This window comes from Terrapene carolina, unplaced genomic scaffold (assembly GCF_002925995.2).
Source record: "Terrapene carolina triunguis isolate 2854851 unplaced genomic scaffold, T_m_triunguis-2.0 Scaffold558, whole genome shotgun sequence".
In the NCBI taxonomy this organism is placed as follows: Eukaryota; Metazoa; Chordata; order Testudines; family Emydidae; genus Terrapene; species Terrapene triunguis.
This window is the reverse complement of record NW_020664909.1, coordinates 2,476,908-2,495,085: the sequence shown is the minus strand read 5'-3', so window position 1 is coordinate 2,495,085 and position 18,178 is coordinate 2,476,908. Positions and strand designations below refer to the sequence as shown.

Below are 18,178 nucleotides of genomic sequence, written 5' to 3'. Positions count from 1 at the left end.
TAGTGTGTCTTGTTGTTTTCTTCAGCTTTCAGTTATAGGTCCCATTCCATTCACATGGTGATATCTGCCTTTACACTAGAGTTACATCCTTGATTCTATGTCTGTTCATTAAAGGCTAGCTGCAAAAGAAGTTTTGGTTTTGCTGGTGTTTGTAAAATATATGAAGAAGGTCTGAAAGTTTTCCCCTGCCCCCAAAAAAGAGTTTTTTCCCCCTGCTTATTTTAGCATTAGAAATGAAGGTCTTTTAAACTCCCCCCTCCTCCCCGGAAAACTGTTGTATGGATGGCAGGACAATTATTCTAGTTATGATACCACTAGCACCCTGGAAATGAACCCTGAACAGTTTAGGGGAAATACTATTTTCTCAGTTTAAAACGTTTTGGTTTGTTTTTGTTAAAACCTTAACTTAAACTTTAACTTAAACTCCTGGCAAACACTGAAGAAGAAAACCCATTTTGTTAAAGATTTAACACCCCGTGCCATTCAGGAAAGTAATGAGAGAGCTCACATGCAGCTCAAGAGTCCTCAGGCAAAAACAGGGAAGGCAAGACTTGATATTCCTATTTGCCAGGTAAAATACAAGTAATACATTTGTTTGCTCATTATGTTAGGGGAGGGAGTGTTTCAGGCTTGTTACATCATAAAGAAATAAAGGGAACAGACCAGGTTGATTTTTTTTCTTTGTAGATTACATTTAAAACTGTGTCAAAGAACATATTAACTTTGTGTTATCCACTTATGCTGAACAATATCTCTTTCTCCTACAAACATATATGGAGAGTGGAGAATATTATATCATTTGGAGGTATTAATTTCCTTCATCTCTTGCATACATGCCCATTAACGGCTCCGGTCTAAGTCTAACAGCTTTTAATAACATATTTCATAGTACTACAATACTGTGCCAACAAAGCTACAAGCATTAGCTAGTTAATCCTCACTGCACCTCTGTCAGGTAGTTATTTCCATTTTAGAGATGAGAAAACTAAGGCAGAGTGGCTTGTTATTTCCCAAGCCCACAGAGAATCATATGACCAAATACATTACTGAAGGATTGAACCTATTGTAAATCATCCTCCCATGTGCCAGTGCATGATTGTTCTCTTCAGCAATTTTCTAGGGATACATTTTTTAGAGTGAGTCTGTTTCAGAATCAGGACTTCCAGTCCTGTGCGTGGCTCACTAGACAACAAGTAATTCTCAGCCTGTCACTCAGCTTGTCTACAAAGTTTCATCTCCTTTCATCTGCCTTTTCATCTTTCATCTATACTTTTGTCTTTCTGGTTGTCAATAATATTTTCTTACATCTTTGGTGGTATTTTTACTATGATTTCAGCAATCACTGTCATTTGCATCATGTGTGTTCATGCATGTCTGCTTCTGGTGATTGATTTTAAACTGAATTAATTCATACCAGGGACACAAGTCCGGCATGAAAGAAAAAACCACCTGCACATAGAAAACTACCAGTGCTAAGTAATTTCATGAAGAGCTACACTGGGGCACCTATAACTGGAAAATGCAGTGTTTAGTATAGAAATTCTAAACCTTATTCTAGCCCTTTATGCAAAGGTGTAGCATAAGGAACCAGTCTGTTGCTTTAGATATAGTTGAAGGCAAATGTGGGCACACAGTTGCACACTACTTTGCAGAACCTATTTATAAAGAATTACAGCATATACTAAGATAATGACATTTTTGCAAAACTTTATTAAATGAGTTTCTTACCTGGGTGCCAAAAGGCCCTTGAATCTACTTATGTAACATCTACTGCATTGTTAGGCCCTTGCAAAGGAATGTAATGTAATCTCTGTCTTACTTTCCCCACACAGACACCCCTCACTACACTCTATGAGGCCACATCTCAGATTTGTTTCCTTTTTTTCCCTGCAGCTACAAATAGCGCTGACCTGGAAACATCTGTGCCTCTAATTTCCAGAATACCTCATGTGCTAGGAACAACAATGGGTAATAATGACACATCCAGTTTCTTTCTTTAATTAAACTCTTTGGTTTTGTCATCACAGCTAATTCTGGGAGTCTTTCCTTGTTTTAGTCATCTGCCATACCAATAATTCATGCTGATTGTCATCAATAAATCTCACAGCTATACTCACAGCTTTTTTATTTTATTTTTTAAAGGAACCAACATCCAGTCTGTGTTTCACTACTAAGGTTGTCACCTGTTGGGACATTTTTGTTTGTCAGTGTCAAGAGCAGTTACTGGGGTGTTCTTGTTTGTTTGTTTATTAACTCTCATGTAACTGATGAAACCTGGTGAATCATGCATAGAGCTGAGGAAATAATTTGCAATGAATTATCTATCTGATGAATTAATCATTTCTTTTTCTGCTTGTAGAGTATCCATGAGCGGGTCACACTTAATTGAAAATTGTTCAAAAATTTGATGGCTATTATTTTTTAACTTTATGGATTGGTCACAAACATTTCGCTGTGAATATGCACTATTCAAAGTGTCTTAGTTACATAATTTTCAGGGCCAGCTCTAACTTTTTTGCCGCCCCAGGCAAAAAAGAAGAGCGCCGCCCCGTCGTCCCCCCCCCCCCGCGCCGCGCCGCCAAAGCCCCCGCCCCCCCCAGCGCCGCGCCACCGAAACACCCCCGCTCTGCCCGGCCGAAACAAAAAAAACAAAACAAAGAAAACCCCTTGAGCGCCCCCCGCCACCCCAACATTGGCCGCCCCTTCTGAGGTGCCGCCCCAAGCACGTGCTTGGTCGGCTGGTGCCTAGAGCCGGCCCTGATAATTTGTTACATAATTAACATGATATTGCTTCCTTTCTATTAACATTTGTGTTGGTAAAACTCCATCACAGAATGTGCAGAGAAAGCAAAGCACTAATGAGGTGCGAATTAAAGCAACTATTTGCAGAAATATTTTTTGCAATATTTGCCCAGCTCTAAAGACACGTTATTGCCATTGTTCCTTGAATACTTGATGCTCATAGAATCCTAGAAGATTGCGTCAGAAGCTTTTTTGTCTTTGTACTTTCCAGGGTGCTTAAAGACCTATGAAATGAACCACCTGAGTAAACATTAGCCTTCACTGCATTGTGTGTGTTTCCATTTGAACTGTAATTTTAATTGCTGACCTTTAGATCTCATTCCTTATTAGCACTGCTCCATTGCTAATGTAAGATATGCTCACTCATTAGATTGGCTGGACCACTGAGTTTTAACTGAGTACCTCAGAAGATAAAAATCTAAATTTTAAAAAACAATAAACATTATTACCCATTTCTTTTTTTAGCTTTCAGTGATACTCATCCTGTTTTTTCAAACCCCACAACATCCGATGAGCCTGATAGAACAGATCTCAAACCAGGTACAATAATTATTACACAGTCTTTACTATTCAGTGGCTCACGGTCAGATATAAACCCCATTGAGATAAATGGAAGTCTTATAATTGATTTCAGTGGACTTTGGATCAGGCCCTTAGAGTTGAATTTTTAACAAGCATCCAAATAGTATTTCTGTTGAGAAACTGGCATTAACTTGTGTTGTCTCACAACTATGTTGTGTGTGGCAACTCATACCAGTCAGTTTTCCTGTCAGTAATTTGAAAGATACGCTGCATGGATAACACTATGAAACAAATATTAAAAAGTACTATTGTATTCTGTAATAATTATTCAAAACATTCTATTAACATTATGTTGTAGATGGTAAAGTTGTAGACAAATACTGTAGAACTATTATAATTTTTATATGAAGGAAAAGTATATCCTAGGTGCATTAAGTTATTTAACTAATTGAACACCTGATTCTCCAGAACTGTGACAATAGTTGGATCAGTTGTCAGCTTTCTGGACCAAATACCATCTGTTGTCAGTATTTGAGTAATTGGCAGCACAACATGTCCATTTTATTCTATTCCTTTGTGTTACTTCATGCCATCTTAGTAAGTGCGGCAACATAACTCAAAATAACAAGGTAAGCCATGTGAGGATCAGAGAAATCTGATGCCTGGTAATGATTCAGATAGTGAGAATTTAGTCCAAATTTATTTTTGTGAAGGCAGGAAGGAATTAAATAAACATCCAAAATCTCTGCACATTCACAGATACCATGATTTATGGTTACCATAACAGTGCGATTCAAAAAGCTGAGCTCATCTCTAACATATACTAAACTGGTAAACTGAAAATAATGTCCAAGAATCAGTGGAATACTTCAGTTTTTCTTGTAGAACAAAATTGTTTTACCCATGAAGCAACTTTTTTCTTCCATAAGCTCTTTTCTCTCTTGTAACTGTCAACATTTCTTCCAGCAGCAACAAGTGAACCCACTCTGGAATCTTTCTCACCTAAAACTTCTAGTCCTCTTGAATGGCCAAGAGAAACATTGGGTAATGTTGTTTTCACAGTGAATGGTCACACTGTGTCTGTTTAATCAGAGAACATCCCATCCCACATGAATGCATTTCTTCCATAAAATCATTTCATGCATTGAATCATTAACCTTTATCCTACTTCTAGATTCTTGTTTTTCCTGTGTCACCAAAGACACTAACACCTTTTGATTCACTTCTCTGTAGGAATATAGTTGATGCTAGTGATACTATTCTTAAAGCAGTAAAACTATCAGCTATGAAACTTGCATGGAGAACTCCATCATCCTTTTATCGTCTATCTCCCTCATGTCTATGATTTTAATTGTTAAAATTGTAGCCATCTTTGGAACATTGACTTTATTTCTGATTAATGCACAACAATTTAATACTCCATCCTGACCCCCTTTTGACTGCCGATGTCCTCAGCTGACTTTCACGTTCCATACTGAATTATTCCTTCTTCATTGCAAACTTGTGGCATGTGCGGTTTCTTAAATGATTCCTGAAGTAGTTAGTTATAAACCAAGCTCTTTCTTTCAGCTCCAAATGAAGCACCACTTATTCCTTCTAAACTGAAACCATCTCCTCTTCCAGAAGTGCAGCATGTGAAACCTGGTAATTAAGTAGTCCATTTATACAATTCAATATATCAGGAAGATACTTTAAAAAATATCCTATGGTGTTGCTACAAAGGAAGCAAACAGAATACAGGCATCTGATCCATACCGAGCAAGACTCAAGATCATCAGATTATTGAACATGAGTTTGGTGATAAAATGCAAAGAATTTTCAAAATTTCATAGCTTACTTAAAAAATCTGGGAATACTTTTTGCTTGTGTTTTTAACTATATTTTTAACTTCTGCCTTGCTGTGTACAATTATGAGGTATATACAACACATCGCTAGTCCCAGCACAATGTTGATGCCTCATACATTCTACTCATTTGCTTCTAGGATGTCATGATGGGGGAGTTTCCTTTCAGTGAAAATAGCTGTGATTGATAGAAGGGGAGCCCCTTACGAGGTCCATAGTTGTGTGCTGGATCTTGCCGTATGGTCTTGATGACATAACCATTGTCTTGTGATGCTATTTTTTTGATCAGAAACAGTTGGATCCCTGTCACAGTTCTATTCAAGATCAAAAGAGGGAAGTGCCCCCTTCACGATCCAAGTACTGGTGATCATACGTTACCAGATGTTCAACAATCCAATCTATGTTCTATTATTTTGTATACTTAATGTTATACTAAAAAAGGAATGTAGGAAATACTAGATGAGCTCTTTTAAACCTCCCACATCTTTAACTTATTACTGATGTTCTTTATTGTACTATTCAATTATGCTTGGATTCTTTTTATTTTATAGCACAAAAGCCACCACTTTGGGAGCATAGTACACCTAAAGCTTCAAAGACTATTGAAAGGCCAAAGGCGACACTAGGTAACAAAAGTTTCAGTAGCTGTATGTCAATCTGTATTTCTGTTCAAGCCATCATTAGAATTCCATCACTGAAGACCATTTCATACTATCACTGCTAATCATGCCAACTTCATTCTGTTTCTGGATCTATTTCTTTTATACAGGAGAATTGTTAGGAGAGAAATACTGTAAGAACAGACCCAAACTCACATTCATGAGCTTAGTTTCATTTCTAAATTGAGTTTGTCCACAGAATAGTGGTTTTTATCAATGTTACTGAAGGATAAAATATCTGTCCTTGAATAAATTCAATAGGAGGCATATGTGCATCTCTGTAAACAGAATTTGCCTTCATTGTTTGAGAATTGTTGAGATCACACACAAAAAGACAACCACCCACTCACCTCCAGCATATGTCAAAAGTAACTATTGACAGGCTAAGTGCAAAGGTGGGTAAGGAGACTTTCTCAAAGGAAAGTTTTGGATTTTTTCTTTACATTAAAAAAACCTAATATTCTCTAAGGAGATCTATTTGTGGCACTAGAAATATTCATTAGTCTTTATCCTGCTTCTAGGTATCTGTCATATAATCCTTTAGGCTTGAAAACCTCTTCTCAGTGAATTCACATATACTTATTCATAGGAGTTCATTGCCACTCTGTTTATGGCAATGAAGCTCTTCCTCCTGAATCTATCTTGGAAGCAGCCTCATTATTTTGTTTTATAAAATAGGCAAAATTAATGGTCATGTCTTCTGAGGTACTGATTGGTCACCTTCAACTTTCACAGACTTTGCCTCCCAGCATAAGGCCTTAAGCTAGCATACCAACTGGCTAACTACAGTTTCAACCCCTGCAATTATGGGAAGACAGCTTCAGGGTTTGCAGAACTGCTTAGTCTTACCAATATTTCCCCCATTCCTACAATCAGTGCTGCTTTTTTATAAATAGAATCCAGGGGCTGCAGTTGTGAGATAATCCCACTTTTGCATGTTGTTCGTTTCGTGGCTTTCTACCTGTGCCAGAATCTTTCTCTTCTTGAATTGCTGAGAGTTCTAAGAATTCATGTTACCTTTTCAAACCTCATCTAGTTAAATTGGTCAGTTGCATAAAATTGATCGGCAACTCAGGAATATATACAATATAATATATATTATATATTTTAGACTTGTCTTGCAAAATTCAACTTCATAGCTTGCCCAGAATAATTTTTTGATGAACAAGTAAAACACAATTAGATATTTTAATTATTTAGCAATCATTATAGTAAAGGGCAAATTAATCATTTTTGTACCTGGGCAAGTAAGTTTTCGTGACAGTTTTGCGAGGCCTTTTTTAAAACTGATTTTCTTTCCAGAAGCCATTTTGAAGTATCACTGCTTCACCACAGGCTTGAGGAATGTGATTCCATTTCTAAGGAAAAGAATTAAAAGAAAAATCTTATAATCTAGTCTGTTTCTTTCAGCTCCCTGGGAAAAAAAGTTTGTTCCTTCTACACCTAAACCATCTGCCAGACCCAAAATGCCACGAACTAAACCTGGTAATTGCATTCCATGCCAAGCATTATAATAATTTATAACTTTTGGTAATTTAATGTATTTTGTTTTAAAGGCATCCTATGTGAAATTCAGCAGATTCAGTTCTCAGGAGGATTATGCAAAGTGTTGGTTTGCATCCCTTGAGTTACACTTGGAATGTTAATTTGGAAAAATAAAAAAAAGCTTGAAGCAAAACTTAGCTCAAATCACCGAGTTGCACGGGGCTTGGGGTTGGAATCAAGTTTTTACATGGTTTCCACCTGAAATCATGAATTGGCCAACGCTTGCTCTACAGGACCCCGGTTGTCCCATAAATTTAAAAGTCCCTTAATCAAAAGTCTCTTGCTTTGCTTTTGAGGATAGGTTACCAATCTGTACCATTTCAACTGTTGCTATAGGGTGAGTACAGATGCAGTGATAGTTAGCATGTGTTGAGGCTTATCAAAAATTGTAGAACTGTGAGGGGTGAAACTCAGGCCTGGAGATAAGCAGGTGGATACAAAATGAAGTCAGTCGAACTGCACCATGTTTTTACACCTTGGTTGAATTTAACCTGTGATGTAGGTCAAAGGAAAGAAAATATCACACGCATCCCCAGACTTGTCTGGAGTTGCATGAACAAAGATAAAGCCATGAAAACATTTTAAAAATTCATGGTTTATAATGAAGGCATAAAGCTAAAAAGATACATAATTTTATAGTGTAATGAGATATTATTTAAACAGTATTGTAAGAGTCCAAGCAACATTATTATAATTCTTTCCAGTATTGCTAGTTAAATTACCCACTTCAAGACAAATAGTTCCCACTGAAGCTTGTTAACTTAGTGGTATTTAAGTCTTGGAATTGCATAAGTTATTATGAGCCAACTTTTAAAACATTTTCGCTATAACTACAACTCCTTAGAAAGGTTTTTGCACTGTTCAAAATTAACTCTTGTATTATTAAGACAATTTTGTCTATCTCTTCTAGAGATGCTGCTACTTTCCATGTATGTATCTCTAAATTCTTTCTTTTTCATCAGCAGAAAAAGCAATTCATTTGGAAAGCAATACACCTAAATTTTCTAACACCCTTGAACTGCCAAGGACAACACTAGGTAATAATGTTTCCACAGTGCATGGTCACTTTGTTTTTCCATTTAACTACAGAGAAATCGGTATGATTGCATGTTTGTGCAAGTGTATCTAGTCTATCATCTCTCTATTACTACTCTCGCTGATTAGTCCAGATGGGATCCTGAGAATAACTATCTATTCATCACTGAACTTTGAATGATTTGCCCCATCTTCCCTTCTCTATATAGATTATTGTGAATTCCGCATTTATTCCATAGGGATTCCCTTATTCAGATGTGACTATTTGAGGAATAAGGTACTATTCAATGTAAGAGGATCACAATCTGGCCTTTAGCCAGGAGGCATGATGCCTATGGATCAAGCTCCCATTAGTATCCCAGTGTCACTAGAAATTGACCAAAAATTAGGACTTGTGGTGGTTGTCTTCTTTCCTTGAAGTCCAAATGCTTCTACTCAAGATGCTTCAAATTAATGTAGACTCTGTGCACTGTGGCACTGACTTCCCAAAGAGCCAGGTCAGATTACTTCAAAAGTGCCTGAAGACCATTTGAAGCTATCATTGCTAATCCTGAAGCTCTATCCTATTTCTGGTAAGGTGTTTGTCTGTTGCCCTGGAGCCGATTTGAAAATGTAATAAAAAACCAAATTTCAATGGAAACCAAAAATTTCTGCAACAGTGACTATTTTCCAACCAGCTCTACAAGCCACTGAAGATGTGCATCTTCATTCTTCTTTGTGAAAACAATCTTTATGGTATTTGGGGCAATAAAGATGTGTAGCCTACATGAAAAGTGTGCTTTCTGCTAATCCCACCATAGTCAGCCGTTGTGCTCACCTGTGTTAATCGCTTTCCTTCTTGCTAATGCTAGAACATTCTCCAGTTTCACAAAAGAACAGGAAGTTGGAGAGCTGCTTTTAGGAGACACATTCTCCCTTGCACCCAACTACATAACAAGTTTGTTTTGCCTTCTCAATAGTCATTTTATACAGTGCCTTTCAATTTGTGAGTATCCCCATTGTGCCACTGTTGCCCCATGTAGACTTAGGCATGCACAAACTCTCTTTTGTGTCTTTCTGGTATAAACCCTGTGTTCTCCCAAGACCTTTCTGCATTACCACTTGTGGGATTTGGCAGACTTGGCATTGAGCTGTGGAACTGGCTTGAAGAGCTGTGTTGATTGGGAGGCTGTACTAGAGATCACAGTCAAGGGTTACATCATCACCCTACTCTGTAGAAAAGTATGCAGTCCCCCAACCACCTCAGTTCCTTTCCCCGCAACAGCAGAGAGCAAATGGAACTCACCTTCGTGCCTTCAGGTTAGATCTTTCCTTAGTCTGTTTTATTACTTTCTTGTAATTAGTGTAGCGTAGTATAGGATACCTTAACCTAAACAGCTTGCTCTTATCCTGGGAGTCTCATCAGGACCACACAGAGCCCTGAAAGGGCTTCAAGTATTGCACCTCTTGCCCACTGGTCATACCAGGGATCCTACAGCCTGATACTAAATTGGGCCCATTGAGAGTACCGATACCAACCTCTGCTGAGATCCTCTTACACGGGACCCAAGATACACTTTGTCTCTCCAGTCTCAGCACTACCTTTGGTCACAAGGACAAGGTCACCAGGAGGTCCCATCACAGCTTCATGCCAAAGATGGTCTCAGATTACCACCTATCTCAATGTATTTTCCTTCCTGTGTTCTTCCCCAGGCCCCATTGGGATCACATCTCCATATTCAAAATATAAAAAGGACATTCTGGTTTTACATGGAAAAGACTGAGCTGTTTAAAAGTTCTACTGGGTTGTTTTTAGCCTAGGGGAGAGATGTCAGGGAGAACTTGTTACCAAACAGAGTGTTTCACCCTGGGATTAGGAGCTGTATAGAGCATTATTGCAACCAAGTACCCCTTGTTTAAAGACTTATGATAGGCATCATGGCATCCATGATGTGCCTTAGATAGGTTCCCCTGGTGGAAATTTACAAAGTAGCAACTTGGAGTTCGGTGCACACTTCCACCAGACAGTACTCGGATTTAGCATTGCGCTTTGATGTCCGGTTTGGGAGAGCAGAAGTTCTGGAACAGCCTTCCGAGGGAAACAGTGGGGGCGAAAGACCTCTCTGGCTTTAAGATTAAGCTTGATAAGTTTATGGAGGGGATGGTTTGATGGGATAACGTGATTTTAATCAATAAATCAATAACGTGCCATCGCTGGTAATTAGTGTCAATGCGGGTCTCGCTGGAGAATCTTGCCCGCATGCTCGGGGTTCAGCTGATTGCCATATTTGGGGTTGGGAAGGAATTTTCCTCCAGGGTAGATTGGCAGAGGCCCTGGAGGTTTTTCGCCTTCCTCCGCAGCATGGGGCAGGGGTCGCTGGCTGGAGGATTCTCTGCGACTTGAAGTCTTTAAATCATGATTTGGGGACTTCAACAGCTGAGTCAAGGGAGAGAAATATTCCAGGAGAGGGTGGGTCAGCTTTTGTGGCCTGCATCAAGCAGGAGGTCAGACTAGATGATCATAATGGTCCCTTCTGACCTTAAAGTCTATGAGTCTATGAGTCTATTACAGACAACATTTATCTAAGAATTTGCCCACCATCATCATGTTTGCTAATCTGCCACAAGTGGGAATATGCAGAAGCCCTCAAAGGAGAAAAGAGAGGTTACTTTGCAGTAATTTTTGTTCTTTGAGAATTACCTTTGTGTATTCACACTACCCAACCACCTTCCCTTCAACCTCAGAGTTCTGTATAACATTAGGTCTCCAGTTTAGGAAAAGGAATTGAGGCATCTGGCTGGTTGGATGCACTTCCATATATAGAGTAGGGTGATGCCATCACCCTCACTTGAGCTATCACATGAACATACACCACAGTGGACGTGGTTTTCCAAGGCTGTTCTCCAGCTCCGTGCCAGGGGTTCCACATCCCATGATTGTGAATGTACAGATGTGACTCCCGAAGAGCAACAGTTACTGGTAAGTACTCTCTCCTTTCCTCAAAACTTTGGGATTACAATCTCCCCTCTTTCTTCCTTTCAGCACCCAGTAAAACAAAACGAATTCCTTCCAAGCCTAAAGTCTCTCTCCATCCAGAAGAACCCAAGACAAAACCGGGTAATTACAGTATGCTCTGCTATTATCATTTTGTTCCATATTGTTTGAACCATGCTGACTCATGGGTTTTTTTTTTGTTTGTTTGTTTTTGGACACGTGTCCATGGAAACTGTAGAAATCTGTTAGCATCATAAGCAGTCTTGCAAACTAAATCCTTTATTCTCCCAGCCTTTATTTTGCTCTATTTTGCTTTGTTAGAATAACTACAGTGTTATTACATAGATCAGACTCTGACCAAATAAAGTAGCTAATTAATAAATAAGGAGAAAAAACTCTGAACACTGTCCCATTAAACTACAGGTTGGTAAACAGTGTTTAAAATAAAGATTTATGAATAGTTTCAGGTAGAAAACCATCAAGTATGGCAAACTTTAACTATTATTATTGATAAATTTGTAGATAACTGCCTCATCTTCATGAGTAGGTTTGCAAATCTTGAAAGCTTCATCAATTTCAAAAGGAAAGATCACTTGTCCAAAAAATCATAGTTGGAGTGCATTATTTATTATTCCTTCCTGTTTTAGAAGGTTTTTCATCCATTCAGGAAGGAGAAGCTGTGCCATGAGACATAAGTGATAAACCAAATGCTGCATAGAATCAAAAGAGAGCGTCAGCAAATGACTCAAAGTGTGATAGTTTGAATAAATAAAAGTATTCAATGAATACCTAGAAATAGTGAATACATTTGAAGAAAATGAAGATGGGTTAAAGAACAACTCGTGAATCAAAAAAGGGGCTACATTTTTAAAGAATATTATTCATAATAAATAAATCCGCCAGCTCTATCTTTAAGTTCCTTTCTTTTTCAACAGTTTTGAAACTCTGTCCCTTGGGTAGGATGCTCAGTGGTTCTCGACTGTTGTAGGGTGTTTGGACGAGTGACATGTGCCTTAGAAGTAGAACACACAGATCAATAGATAGGTCTGCTCTGTAGTTTTCATTCCTTTCCTTTCCTTTCACCTATTTAAAAAGAAAACGATCATTTTTTATTTATCCATTTATTTGTTTTCTAGCACCATAGATGGCTGGGTACTGTTCAGCCCCTGTCCCAAAGAGCTCTCAATTTAATCTAAGAAAAGTGGATCAACCATGGGGGGGGGGAGAACATATGTATGAATCAGTACTTGAGCAAGATGCATAGTAACAAAAATATTTTAGCCCCTTGATTTATAACTGGACAGTATTAAACTATGATGTGTCTGAAATTGTATGTAAAGATTCATGGCAAATTTGGCATTGGCGAGAATTGGAGAAATTCTAGCTGTGATAAAACTGAAGCGTGTGTACACACACACACACACACACACACACACACAGTTTAACTGGGATGATAACGACTAATGCAAGATCTGAAATGAGGCGTTTTCAGGTGGCCTGAAACAGACTTAGATTTCTTCCAATTATATTTCCTAGCTAACAATTTCAATCAGTTTAGTACTGGATTTGTAACTAATGAGGGTAAAAGATAATCTACTCTAACAGCAAAATGGGAAGTGGAAGTAGGAAACCATACCCAGTTATTGAGACTGATTAAATCAACAGTGAGGGTAAAACCCTGGAGCCATTAAAGTCAGTGGTACCAGGATTTCATGTTGACAGTTCATTCATTGAGGACATGATCCTGCACTATTGAAGGCAAGAGGAACCCTTGCTTTCAGTGGGCCCAGGATCAGTATGCCACTTTTCTCTTTTGCTAGGTTTAACCTGATTGTTGTTTTGCAGCATATTAAGTAATACTTTCTATTTTGAGGTATTTATATGAGTTATCTTTATCTTGACATCATTATTATTTTGGTAGAAAATTCTCCTTTCTCTTATAGAAATGAATCACAAGGTTTGAATCAGAATTTTGCATTTTGTCTTCTACAGTATAACTTGTCACTTTCGTATTTGAATTCCCTAAATAGTTAGTTTTTTTGGGGAATGGGACAGGGTTTAAAGTTTCAGTAAGACTGAGAAGATGGTCTGAGAAAGACTCAGAAAAAGTAACAAGACACATTCCCCTTAAATAGATGTTAAATGTGATAACGTGCTGTGGGGGTGAAGGGGGAGAGTGGGCCAGGATTTGGGGAGCTCTCTCCATGCTGCAGAGCCCAGCTCCACGTTGGCTCACTGTGTATCCCCATGCTAGTGAGTGTGTGGGGTGGAACAGTGGTAAGATGGATGAGAGCGGGGATTGGGCCAGTGACTCCTGTACTGTGCAGTGTGAGAGGCTCAGGCCAGATGGCTATAGGAGAGTGGGAGAAGGCAGGTATATTAGCCCCAGGATCCCTTTTCCCCTGGTAATTGAACAGGGGTTACTCCAGGTTAATTAGGACACCTGGAGCCAATCAAGGACCTGCCAGAACCTGTTGAAAGCCTCCCCTCCAGTCAGATAGGTGCGCGCAATAGGAGCTGTGGGGAGCAGGCGTGCTACTGGGAGACCTCACAGGTACAGAGGTGGAGAGCAAGGGAACCCTGCCCAACAGGGCATACAGCCCTTCTGAGCCCCAGAGGTTTGCGTGGAAGAGACCCGCTAGAGGGGAGTTACTGAACTGGGTATCTAGCCTGCCATCACTATGCCCAAAGGAGTTACCAGAGACTAAGAGGCTCCCCTCCTACTCCCCTGTCAGGGAGGCTGGGAGAAACCCTTGCTCAGACAAGGTGGGGAAAATTCCCCAGGGAGAGAGGAATCGCACATCCCGCCGCTAAGAGGAAGTGCAGAACCCACCGAGGCGGAGAAGGAGCTCTGCCACAGCAGGTGTACAGAAAGGAACAGTAGCTGCTGCAGAATGATGTAACTTATACTCAGACTCCTGGGCTAAATGATTACTCTCCACCCAGGTCCCCATGCCAAGTCTGGCTATTCAGACTTGGTGAGGTGGAAGGAGGATTTAGTCCTACAGTGTTTTAATCTAGTTTGCCACCGACATATTCCTTTTGGCTGGCTTCAAATATTCAGAACTAAACTAATTGAAGGGAAGCAAAACAAATGTGTTAGTTGTAAAAGATATACTAAAAAGGGCCTGAAAGAGAAAAGTTTGGTTTTGCTTGTCCCATCAGTGTCCTACAGAGCTTGCCATCCTGCTCCATTTGAAGAAATTTTTGACAGTAAATGATAGAACCCTGTTACATTAAAGCGTTGGTTCCCAAATATTTTCGGCTATTATAAAGAGATCAGCTGTGTGTTAGCCCACAATGCACTTAAGCTGTTCCAGACTGAAAATCTACAGAGGCACAAGATCCGGTGGGTGGGTGGGGAACGTATTGTTCACATTTGAACAATACGTGGGCATCAGCAATGGACAAAAACCTTCCCAAAAGCATCACTGTTAAGATAGGGTTTGAGTCATCCTGTAGAGTATTTGTCCCAAAATCTTGATGTCCAAGTACGCATATCAGACAGCAGCAGTTTAAAAGGTATAGATCTGCCTTCATCTCTCTCAAGATAATGTCCTTTACTCCAGCAGCAACCAGGAAACCTGTTCCAGTGCCAGTCACTATTAAGATTTCTTCTATTACTGCTACTACTAAGACTCTTGAACATCCGAAATCCACAATGGGTAATGATATTAATCTTCTTCCTTAGTGAATTGTCAACTCTTCGCTTTTCCTTTTCATCAAGGAGGAATTTTTCATCTTCTAAAAGGGCATTTCATGCTTTCATATTCATAACCAATCACTGAATTTCACTTTGCTTTTAGATACGAGTTGGTTTGGTGCTGCCATCTCCTCTTCTGCTGTTCATCTTTCCTTTTGCTTTTCTTTGTAGGAATTTGGTTTCATTGTACTGAAGCTGTGACTTGGGAAATGATCATGAAGAAATCCCATCCTGTGTTCATATGTGCCCAGGATGTGTCCAAGAGCTTTTTCTTGTACTTGTTAAGGGTGAAATCTTATTCCCATTTAAACCAGTGGCAGAAATCCCATTGACTGCAATGGCAGCAATATTGAATCCTAAATGATTAATAAAAATAGTCCTCAGTACCTCAGATTAGGCAACAGTAACATCTCATAATGAGTAATGAACAAATTAAGTGCAAGAATCATAAAACCAAGCTGAGCAATTCTGATACTTTACCCAAGAAGTAGTCGATTTTCCTTTAGTTGACTGGAGACCTCATTCATGACAGTTATGCAATAAAGATGAAATTCACTGTTGTGCAAAAGACCCATGCAAGGCCTTACGTATCTCTCACGTTCCACTAAAATCCTTGTACTAGGGTTTAAGTGCTACTTGAATTATATATAGACCCGGTGCAGGCCCTCTGGACAGGGGTGTATTTTCCCAGTGGAAGCACGATCATATCCTAGTGCATTATAGATCATTGGTTTCATTTGTGTGCAGGCCTGGAATAAAACTTACAACAAGATACAAATGTATCTGAACCAATTCAGATCCAGATTTCAAAGACCAGAAAGTTTGCAGGTTGTCCGGGCTTGTATTTTAAATTGCTTTCTTGAGGTCTAGTTGTGAAATTCCAATCCAGTTCTGGGTTTGGATTCAAAACCTCCCAAGATTCTGGGGACATTCAGACCTTTATATAGAGAGAGAGTTCAGCTCTGATATTTGGCTTGGGATCTGGATTTGGATTCAGAATTTCAGTTCAGGCCTATTTCTATTCTAATTTCAGTTTAACAAATTAAACATCTTGCAGGAATTAAACAGAGGTGATATTGGGGTTTTTTTCCCAAGTAATAATGCTGTCATCATGTCAAGGCTCTATACATCAAAATGTCCCAAGTGCCACTTGTGACAACAATTGCAGCAATATAAGAATGACGTAGTTAGTTTTGGGATAGATAATACTTAGTGCTTTACATATTTAAGCCATTTTACAAACATTAATGAAGATGTGTATCCTGTGATTTCTCAGCTTTGGTGTTCGCTGCAGAATCTACCCCAGGCAGTAGATTCTGTAGAATCTAACCTTTCATTACATTAATGAAATTTGTTTCTAGCCTTTGTGGTTTTGAAGAAAATCTTGGAAAAATTATGAGAACGTAAAATCAATGCCGGGTTATCTTACTGAGGTCCTGCTTATATTGGAAATATTTAAGGTGTAGCTACAATGGTGCAAACTGCCAGTGTAGATGTGTTACACTGGTGCAGGCTGCATTTTACATTGACATAGCATAGCTACTTCAGGGTCTGCACTGATACAGATATTCCCAATATAGACAGGCCCTTAGTCTGCAGACACCCTAAAACAACAACTCTGAGAGGTGCAGACTACCCAGTTTGCCGTGCTAGGCAATGACTGGAACGTGAATATGATAACTTAAATGGCTACTGTAACTATTTCACTGATGTTCATTTAGTAGAAACATCCTACTAATGTGCTCATCACACAATCACAAACTGCCTCCCATGCTTCCACTGCTGCCAGAGGCCCTAATTGCCACCTACCCAGTTGCCAAAATTTCCAGCTTCCTACCTGGCGTTGTCAGTAGCAATGTCTTTGGTGTATCAAAACTGAAAAAGTGTGGACTGCCTAAAATTTGAATTTAATCTCAAAATAAATAACTCGGCAACTTCTGTACTGACTGTATTAGTCTTTTTCATATTGAATTCATTAAACCCATCAATTCTGTAATTTAAAAGAAGTTCCTGCAAAATTTCCTGTCCGCAACACCAGAGTGCTGCAGAATCCGGGAACTTTGCCACAAAATTTAGGTCCAGCTTACCACAAGAGTACAGGACTTGGATGAAGAGAATGTTGATTGGTTGGTGGCAAGATAAGTTTATAATAGAGATGGGAACTCCTTGTTTTGGCAGAGGGCTAGGCATTCCTGCTGTTTTTGTCTAGCTACTCTAAACATTTAACTGCAATACTTCCCTCTCACCTTTTTTTAAAAAAAACATGCATGTTAACTACAGTCTGATTTTTGGAGTCTTTTAAGTTATTGTTGCTCCAGAGTAGTCTTCAAGTCTATGCTTTCTGTGGTCTGAATAATGATGCATGCAGTAATTCAGTTATGAACTGGGCTTTTTTTTCTTTCAGTTTCATATGAACCACAACACATTCCTTCCAAACCTAAAGCATCTGCCAGTGCCATGCCAGAAATGCCACATAGTAAACCTGGTACAGTAACTATTTTTCTGTAATTCACTACTTGAACTTGGAGTAACCTTTTAGCCAAACTCAGTGGCATTGCTGCAAAGAGGTTAACCTGGATTTTGGGCACACGTGAAAATGAGTTTGTTTTGAGTCATTTAGTGGTTGCCCAACCATCTTAAAGTTTTAAAGGTGTACATTTTATAACATATATGTCATGTTAAAAACCTGATTCTTTTGAACAAGAAATAATTGTGCTTAAAGATTTCAGCAGGCCTACTTTTATTAAGCATATACACATTTAAAATCATATTTAAAAGACAGCAAGCATTGAAACACAATTTCTGTAATGAGAATTGTACATTCCATATACAGAACATTACTCCATTTTCAAATTTAGGGTTCCAACTAGTTTTCTGGATGTTACAAAATTTGCTACAGAAACTAAGCTTCTGTTTAAAAAAACAAATAACGATTCTAGTGATGTGGAAAGCTTGAATGTAATTAGCCGGAGATGTAACTGAGTATTTATTGAATGTATAGCACTGGGGAATATGCACTTAATGGAATTCTTAGTATGAATTTATACGTGTGTGTGTGTGTGTGTGTGTGTGTGTGTGTGTGTGTGTGTGTGTG

The 18,178-nt window shown here is 38.9% G+C and overlaps 1 protein-coding gene across 1 annotated transcript in view; it reads left to right on the top strand.

The window, feature by feature from the left end:
- Positions 1 to 18,178, top strand: part of ABI3BP (ABI family member 3 binding protein) — a 292,470-nt gene that overhangs the window by 168,766 nt on the left and 105,526 nt on the right. The window contains exons 20-29 of the mRNA XM_029913250.1: positions 1,894 to 1,968; positions 3,268 to 3,342; positions 4,291 to 4,368; positions 4,894 to 4,968; positions 5,720 to 5,794; positions 7,238 to 7,312; positions 8,335 to 8,409; positions 11,430 to 11,504; positions 14,951 to 15,046; positions 17,489 to 17,569. Coding sequence (XP_029769110.1) covers positions 1,894 to 1,968; positions 3,268 to 3,342; positions 4,291 to 4,368; positions 4,894 to 4,968; positions 5,720 to 5,794; positions 7,238 to 7,312; positions 8,335 to 8,409; positions 11,430 to 11,504; positions 14,951 to 15,046; positions 17,489 to 17,569 — 780 coding nt within the window. The remainder of the gene's footprint in view (positions 1 to 1,893; positions 1,969 to 3,267; positions 3,343 to 4,290; positions 4,369 to 4,893; positions 4,969 to 5,719; positions 5,795 to 7,237; positions 7,313 to 8,334; positions 8,410 to 11,429; positions 11,505 to 14,950; positions 15,047 to 17,488; positions 17,570 to 18,178) is intronic.